This window comes from Dasypus novemcinctus, chromosome 3, assembly GCF_030445035.2.
Source record: "Dasypus novemcinctus isolate mDasNov1 chromosome 3, mDasNov1.1.hap2, whole genome shotgun sequence".
Lineage (NCBI taxonomy): Eukaryota > Metazoa > Chordata > Mammalia > Cingulata > Dasypodidae > Dasypus > Dasypus novemcinctus.
Genome location: NC_080675.1, coordinates 83739835 through 83748907, shown reverse-complemented (window position 1 = coordinate 83748907; position 9073 = coordinate 83739835). Strand labels below are relative to the sequence as shown.

The window sequence follows — 9073 nt, the reverse complement described above, 5'->3', positions numbered from 1 at the left end:
TTTTTGGTAATCAGAAATATTACTTGGCTTTTTCTCTTAAAAATATCTTTTAAAATCAGTACAGGGAAGCGGACTTGGCCCAATGGATAGGCATCTGCCTGCCACATGGGAGGTCCACGGCTCAAAGCCCGGACCTACCTGACCTGTGTGGAGCTGGCCCATGCACAGTGCTGATGCGAGCAAGGAGTGCCCTGCCACGCAGGGGTGTCCCCCACATAGGGGAACCCCATGCGCAAGGAGTGCGCCCCGTAAGGAGAGCTGCCCAGCGCAAAAGAAAGTGCAACCTGCCCAAGAATGGCGCCACACACACAACAAGATGAGCTCATACAAGATGATGCAACAAAAAGAAACACAGATTCCCAGTGCTGCTGCTAAGGATAGAAGCAGTCACAGAAGAACACAAAGCAAATGGACACAGAGAGCAGACAACTGGGGGTGGGGGAAGGGGGAATAAATAAATAAATAAAATCAGAAGAGTTTGCAAAAATTGGGTAGTCTTTTATTGACTCATTATGCTTTCAGTCGTTTATATCCTCTATCTTTCTCTCTTGCTTTTGTAACTTTTACCTTATTAATTGTCTATCTTATATTACTAATAGAAAAATTAACATTGGCTCCAAATCACCAAGCAGATAATGGGAAAATGAACAAGTCAACTTGTTTTCAAGTAATTCCAGTACAAAGCTTCCCCCTTTTCTTCAATCTAATTCAATCTAACCCTAACCCTAATTCAACAGGAAAGGTACTTTCAAAAATGTTTATGAATTAACATTAATTTCATGAAGGAGTGTCTTTTAAAAACTAAAGATACAAAGTGAGAAGTACGTGACATTGGTAAAAAGTTGAGAAACAGAATATTAACCTGTATGTATGTTAAATAAAAACTTTTAATTCTCTAGATCTTGTTCCTATTTCTACTAAAAAGTCTTAAAAATAATTTAAAACACTTGGCTATCCCTGCAAAGTAATATTATAATGCACAATAACATTTTTATATTAAATTTTCACAGATGTTATTAAAGGAGGAGTAAATCACATGTTCTTTCACTCAAAATACAGAATGTTGAAACAGTTAAAACAAACCTGGTTAGTTTGTGTTGGGTTTTTTTTTAAGTACAAGCAGTTACTTTTATTACATACTACATAAATTTGAGGGTGTAAGAAATTTGAGGGGTAAGAATTTCACAAAATTCTTCATTGCAAAATACTTCAAATACATGTAAACCTTTTAAGAACATTTTCACGATGACCATGAAGTGAATCAAAAGCACTTTTGTTGAAGTTTTTGAGTGGAAGGATGGGAGAAAGCAGGATGATTGGTGACTGGGATCCAGAATTTAGATGACTTGGCAAGGTCATCCAATTAGCAGAGTGTAGAGTTGTGTGTGAGACCCAGGTTTTTTCTGGTCGGAGCATGTTGCAGAATCAGGGAATAAAATCTTATTACAGTTCGGGTCATTTTATCCCAGAAAACAAGTGCAGAAACTAACTTTAATTTTTCAAAACTCAATTAGGTGTGTGTATGGTCCATTGGTATCCAGTTTCAACACCTGCCTGTTCCCATAAGTGCCATGTTCCACCACAACCCCAGCTTCAGCACACTTACTGTTAGCAGCTAATTCTTTTTCACAGAGAGTCACAAATTGGGAATAAAGTTCTAACCCTTCTTCTTTGCCAGAGTTAGAGTGATACTGCATGTTTCTTCCTTTCACTTTTCCCCCAAGGGTGGCTTGAGGGATGATAAGAATGTCGCCAGGTAGATCCAATATAGAGACGTGCTTGCCATTTTCTGTCTCACTTAATTTCACATTGAACAGTGTATTAACTGGTTGGGGAAGAAAGGGAAAACATTCTGAAGTGAAAAACAAACAGGAAGAAAACCACTGAGCTTTAAGCTAGTCAGCAAATCTATTGTTTTGAAACCCAGTTTATCAGTTCATGCTTCTTACCAAAAGTCTGCACTTCAATTTAAAGAACTAGTTCACTAAGCTAAATGACCTAAGCAAAAATAAGGCAAATTTCATGCAGAAATGGCATGATGCTTTGAGTATAACTTGGCAGTTAAGATTATCTAACAGTAATCCATCCAGAAAGGTCTAAGAATTAACTGTATGCTGGAACCTTAAAACCTATTGTTGTCTCAGAGGATACATGAGAAGATTTTTGCCTCCTTATATTTCATAAGTATATCCAATTGGGAAAAGACCATGATAAATCCTCCTCACACCAAATTCTACTTTATAACAAAGAATATTAAATAAAAAATTTATGGCACGTATTGTTTTAAACTTTGTTGCCTAAAGTTCTATGCCAGTGAATCGAGTTCAATTCCATTGTACACCAGCTAATTTCCTAGTTTCTTAACATTGAAGGCATGGACTATGTACATACAAATATAACCTATGAGAGAAGGGTAAAGCTGAAAGAAAGAATTATCAAAAATTTAGTTGTTATTGCAAAAGTAAATCAAAACATGGTGTTTTGTCTTCATATACATACGGCACTGTCTTTATACACATACAAGAAATCATAGAGGGGAGCGTATGTAATTCAGGCAGTTGAGCGCCTGCTTACCACACGGGAGGTCCCGGGTTTGGCTCCCAGTGCCTCCTAAAAACAAAAAAGAAACAAACAACAAACAAACAAATGAAAAAACCGACTTAGAGGAACTGATGTGGCTCAGTGGTTGAGCACTGGCTTTCCACATAATGAGGTCCTGGGTTCAATCCCCAGCTCTGGTACCTCAAAAAAAAGAAAGAAAGAAAGACAATATAGAGATAATACTTTTATAGCATTTATGAAAGTATACTCTTAAAACCTAATAAGAAATGGCAAAACCACAAAAATATACGTGTAGCTAAAACCTAAACTTAGAAAACCTTTACAACTTCAACATTCACCATTTTTAAAATACCAAACAAAAGAAAGGTCTAATATAAATAGAGGGTCTCCCTAATTCTATGAAGGTATAAATGACTCCTGCTTGCAAAAAATAGAGTAGTTCTGAGAGGACAAATGGTAAAAGAAAGAAACTATATAAAACCTCACACTCTAATACTGCTGCCCAAAAATGAGGCTAGAAAAGGCATGCCTCCTGGTGGTGTAATCAAAGCTTTCAATTATTAGAGTCTGTAGTAAATTGTAGTAGGGAATCAGCATTTTCCCCCCAATTTACAAATCAGGGAATTAACCTGGTGAAAACCTGACAAGGTGAACAAGAAATGAATTCCTAAGGTATGCATTAAGCACTGTCAATTTTCACTTAACATCTATTTTAGCAATAATTGCGCCTCGGATAAACCTCATTGGCTACAATACTGCCACTGCGCAAAGCTTAACATCTATTTTAAAATCCTCTAATTTTCTCTATTACAAACAGGACTTTGCTATACAGCCAGTCATTTTATTAACTATTTCTAAGGAAACTGTAACTCTCCAGAACACTTCATTCCAACAGAAATCACTGTCTAACTAGCCACACCTCAGTATAATCACAAACTAAACAAAACATTTTGGGTAACAGGACAAAGAAGTAATGACAATTTATTATACTTCACATAACTCCCTCTACTGGCTATATCTGAAAAATGAATTAATGCTATTGTCATACAAATAATAGAATGAGTTCCACTATTTAAAGCTCTTCTAGGTTAACTTCTGCAATTACCAACTACCCATTTGTATAATTCATATTTCTTATTAATCTAACTAATGGGTGCTATAACCCACCCCCAATTTTAGGGCCAGCCCACTATTTCAGGATTTTTTAGTCTTAAGATAGTATGGTTTGGTTTGGTGTGGGAGGAGGGGCACCCGGCTTGCCTCAGTGGCAAACAGTGCGGCAAGAGGTGACACCGCCTCTGCCCACTGGGCCTAGACAAGGTGACCACGCCTGACTAGGCCTTTGCTGCTAACGGCTAGCCGGCACCGCCCTCCCCCTTCCTATCTCCCGCCTAGCCCAGCTCTCACTTCCCCTCCCCCCTCCCTTAAACCTAATCTCTTAGTACGCTGTTTGCCCAGCAACAGCTTCAGCCTATCAAGAGTTAGCACATACTCTACTGGCCAATCACTAGCCCAATGCCAGAACATTGCCTTATATGGAAACAGCATTTGCCCTAGCCAATCAGAACCCGCCACACCACTCCCCAATCCTATAAATCTGCATCCCCCTCCGCAATAGACCAGACTTGTGCCATCAGCCTGTCTCCGTGACTTCTTCCTGGGTCGTGCGCCCTCCACGCCTTCGGAGCCCCCGAGGGAAGTCTCAGCGGCTGTACGAGGCTTTCTTCCCCACGCCAGGGACCCCTCTCGTCCCACAACGGGACCCCACTCGTCCCTTAACAGGGACCCCGCTCGTCCCACAACGGGACCCCTCTCGTCCCACAACGGGACCCCTCTCGTCCCACAACGGGACCCCACTCGTCCCACAACGGGACCCCACTCGTCCCGCAACAGGGACCCCGCTCGTCCCTTAACAGGGACCCCGTTTCGTCCCTCAGTTTGGTATATCTAAATCTATGTCATTATCACAAGGAATGTGTAGTACCATGGAACGTCCAGGAAAGTGAAGAGTTCTGTAGACAGAAGAACTATTGTTCAGAGACAGCTGATTGCTGTCTGCTTTCTCTGCCCCTGGAGGAGGTATGGCTTTGATGACACTGGGTTTGGTTCAAGAACCAGGAGACCCTTATATTTATATACATTTTCTACAAAGGAGTCCATAAATAGTTAGTGTAAATTGTTTTATAATAATGCCATAAGCCTGAGCTGCCCAGGTTAAATGGGACCCATACCTTTCACAGAATTACTGGCAGCTACATACCCCTCTTTGGGACTCTGGGGACTAAAGAACTATATTAAGAAATGTAGCATCTGTTTCTCCCTATGTGGCCACCCTGCTTCCAACAAGTTTCTTGATACTTGGCTGAATCTCAACATGTGATGTGTACATGCATGCGTACTCTTTTAAAGCAATCTATAAGACATCTGAAATGCTGCAGGATGTTCTAAAAGAATTCCACCACTTTGCTTTCTTTATACTTCGAAACTGGCAGAAGTACCAGCTAAAACCAACAGTAGACAAAGCTAAGTAATTTAAAATTTACATACCAGTACAATTTAAGACTGTGCCTTTTGTCCTGTGTACTACTGTTAATTTTCAGTCTTAAAAAACAAAGAAACAAAATCAAATACATACCCATTTTGGGAAGAAGTTCTTTATTAGCTCCCTTGAAAAAACACACATAGATCACTAATCCTCTCTGGACCTGTAAGAAATCACTACAGTGAACTCAAATTAGAAAACAACTTCTATATTTAGACACAAAGCTAAATGAATAAAATTTCACAACTGCTAGAGACATAAAAGTTAAAAGTAAAGGAAAAAATGTTTCACAGATTTCATTTCTTAAATATGTGAGAAAAAATCTTTTCCAGTTTTCAATCACCTGTTATCATTTCTTTAGAAAATTAAGTATAAAATACAGCGAAAGGCAATGAGGATCACACATAAACCTTCCAACATTTACTCCTAATCAAATCATCAGGACTATCAATATCAACAAGCCTCATTCCACCCCTCCCTCAGTAAGACAAATAAATACATTTACTTTGCAGGGACCCATTTATTCAATACCAAGTGAATTCAAATATGGCTGACATTAAGCAACAATGTGGCAATGTCTTTTGATATTAGCACTCTTTATTCACCTTAATAGCATATAATAAAAATAAGTCTGATTCTATTTTAAAAATTGGAGGAAACTGTCCAATTATTTTTTGTTATTGTTTTAAATAAACATAGTGCTTACAGCTTGGAAATTGCATGTATGATATTAAATTCTACATCACAAAGTTATTTGTTATCAGAGAATATGATCAATATTTAAGCTTATTTTATATAATGACTTGGATTTTTATTAGCTCTTGTAGGACAGAGACTTTTCACTCAGTACAATGCTTATAATTATATAGAAGAGACAACTGATAAATGACTTTGATTTTAATGCTGAGTAAATTAGATTTTTTTACTTTGTATATTAACCTCATTGGCTCCAAGATGAAGATTAAATGAGTTAATATTTGTAAAATGTTTTAAAGAGTTCCTGGCTTATAGTAAGTGCTATATAAATGTTATTAAATGAGTATGGAAAAATAAATTTAAGGGCAGAGGCACAATTTACATTTTAACTCCTAGAGCACTTTACAGACTGTTTTGTCTATGACAGGGACACAATTTGTCTGTCAATTGCATTAATGTTCAACTGTATCTTCCAGGCTCTAAGTAGTATCTAAATGGTTGTGCATGTAAATGTCAACACAGCTCTACACTCACACCTGATCTACCTAGAAAAGAAGTCATTTATAAAATGTCAACTGTGCTTCTGAAACAATAGCAAGGGAGGACCTCAAATGTACACTCACAATAAGGAGTTGGCAAGGTGAATGATATGCACCAATGTCATAGGATTCTCCATCAATACTGTGTCAGCAAGAGGGAAATCTTAAGCACAGTGGTATATGGACATCAGAATTAATTATTTGCAGAAATAAACCCTGTTCTTTCCACTCACACTACAGCCTCATTAAGGTCTTTTCTTTCAGTTTATCCAAATAACGTATCTTAAACTGTGACCCACAGCTTCCTCTCTTCAAACGGAAATCACTTTCATTGTAGCGTCCTTTTAGTATAAAGCATTTCAAACATTTAGAAAAGTATAGCTAATCCTCACTGCAGATTAGAAAATTTCACTTTCCAGGAAGAAAAACATTAGTCAGTGACAAGAGAAGTGTAAATGAATGAAACTGAAAACAGGTAAGTAATCTTCATATTAAAATACAGGTGTGTTCTTTTTGTTTGTTTTTAAGAACTCTTAGTAGAATGGGAAAAAGGATGCTTGAGAAAGAGCAAAGATTTATAGTTTCTGCGGTGGCTCGGAGTTACGTACTACAGAAAAATAAGGTCATAACCTTAATCCATTCCTGTGAGTGAATGGATTGTAAATAAGACCTTTGCTGAGGTTAATTTTTTAAGCTAAGGTGTGGCCAACTGAATGAGAATGGGTTTTGATCCTATTACTGGAGACGCTACAGAGAGGCAACAGAGAAGCCACTGGAGTAGCAAGAAGCTGGAAGTCAAAGGAAATAGGAAAAGAAAGGAGAAGGTGCCATGTGCATTACGACGTGACAGAAAAACCAAGGAACCCCAAAGATTGCTTGCCAGCCAGAAGATATCCCCCAGAAAAAGCAAGCCTTCCAGTCCCAGAAACCCTGAGCCAATAAATTCATGTTGTTAAGCCAGCCCCTTGCATGGTATTTCTTTAGCAGCCAGGAAACAGATATCTTCATTAATTACTTTCAGCTCAGAGTGGAAAAAAACGCCTTTAAAAGTAGCTTCTAAAGTTTATAAACATAAATGGATAGTTTGGAAGGCTAAAATATGTTGATTTTGCGTAAGATTTGGTATGAGAAAATAAAAAGATAAATCAGCCTGGAAGGTTAATAGTTTGGGATTCATACAGCCATGAGGCAACTATAAAAACAGATAATTCTTTATATAGACAGCAAATAAAAAAGGAATAGATTTCATAACATGGAAGAGAAATCAAAACCGCAATAAAAGAAATAAGAAAAATGAATTTTTTGTGGAAAAAAGAGAATAGGTAGGAATGTTTGTTTATAAACAGCCTCAAATTAACAGAGTAATAGATTCTGATTTAAGAATAAATTAATTTTATTTAAATTATTTATTTAAATTATTAAAAATAAATATCACAGTTTACCCATAGTATTTAAAATAATGACTATGGTCAAGAAATGTTAGATCTGGGACAGATTTCTATGAGGTGAATGAACGAGATTCTCCTACATTAAAGTTTCTGAGTATTTTCCAAAGTCTTAATTATGAGCTAATTTTTTCCTCACATTTCAACTGTATCCCTCCAAAAAGTCAAGGGCCTTTATTTGCTTTTGTGGGGGAAGGCTGTCTTAAAAAGGCAAATACGCAAGCAGAAGGAAATCATATTGGAGAAAATGTGCTTGATAACAATACTGTAAAAACAGTGGTCTTTGTTTCTAGTTGGAAACAAGTCGAATTTTAAGTCTCTTGAAAACAGAATTGTTTCTTGGGAAATCTCATTTCTACACTAAGACCTTGCTGCACTCAACGGGGAATCGATGCGATCTGGAGCATGGCAGAATAGACCTGAATGGCAGCAATTCTAATTAACAAGCTCGAAAGAGATCTGCATAGCCCACGAGTTGCCCGAGCAAGGCCTTTGCTCTTTTGAAGCAAAGGGTCTGAGATAATTAGACCTATAAAGAACACGGAGTTCCGCCTGGCAGACTTAATTAGAGGAAGGTTCAAATCTCCGAGGTCCCCCTAAGCACACGCTCATCCTCTGAGAAATGAGAAAAGGCGCCTGGAACAGTGGTGCAAGACCGAAGAAAAGAGCGCAGCCAGATATACCACCGTGGGCAGGGTCAGGAGTCCACCGAAGGTCCCGCTTCGGCCACAGCACGTGCCAGGGTGCCACGCGGCAGCCCCACCGGACCCGCGGGGAGGCCCGGGACTTTGCGACACCGACGCACAGCAGTGGAAAGAACAGGTCAGCGCGCGAGAATAACGGCAGAGGCGCGGCAGACGTTACCTCCACCCACTGGGCCGCGGTGTCCCCCTCCGCTGGGCGTATTTGCAGCTGGGCGTGCAGGCATTGCTGCAGGAGCGCCCGGGCCTGAGGCGTCCTAGCGCCCTCACCCATGGCCGCAGCCTGCGCCACAACGTGACCGCTTTAGGCCTCGCGCTGCGCAGGCTCCGCCTCCACCGCGGCGCGCGAGTAGATGGGGCGGGGTCGCTGCCTCGCTCTCGGGTGTCCCGGATGTGCTGTCCCCAAAGTTGTTCTAACCTCTAGGCAGAACATGCCCAGCATCGTACAAACTGCTCATTGATGCTTTAAACGAGTGCCAAACCTTTTTTGCTACGAAAGCTTAGGTTTCCAGGTGTTAAAAATTTTGAAACCTGTTTAACTCCGTATTGTGCCCAGTATGCAGATAAATAAACAAAATGAATCAACCG

At 39.4% G+C, this 9073-nt stretch overlaps 1 protein-coding gene and 1 non-coding gene across 2 annotated transcripts; both read right to left on the bottom strand.

The window, feature by feature from the left end:
- Window positions 1-477: 477 nt before the first annotated feature.
- Window positions 478-8821, bottom strand: DTD2 (D-aminoacyl-tRNA deacylase 2). Its single transcript, XM_004467923.3, has 3 exons — window positions 8649-8821; window positions 5198-5267; window positions 478-1825 (listed from the first exon to the last, which is right to left on the bottom strand). The coding sequence occupies exons 1-3, from the start codon at window positions 8757-8759 to the stop codon at window positions 1500-1502; spliced, it is 507 nt and encodes a 168-aa protein (XP_004467980.2). The 5' UTR covers window positions 8760-8821; the 3' UTR covers window positions 478-1499.
- Window positions 3201-3335, bottom strand: LOC111766408 (U4 spliceosomal RNA). Its single transcript, XR_002798466.2, has one exon. It is a non-coding gene; the product is annotated as a U4 spliceosomal RNA (small nuclear RNA).
- Window positions 8822-9073: the final 252 nt, after the last annotated feature.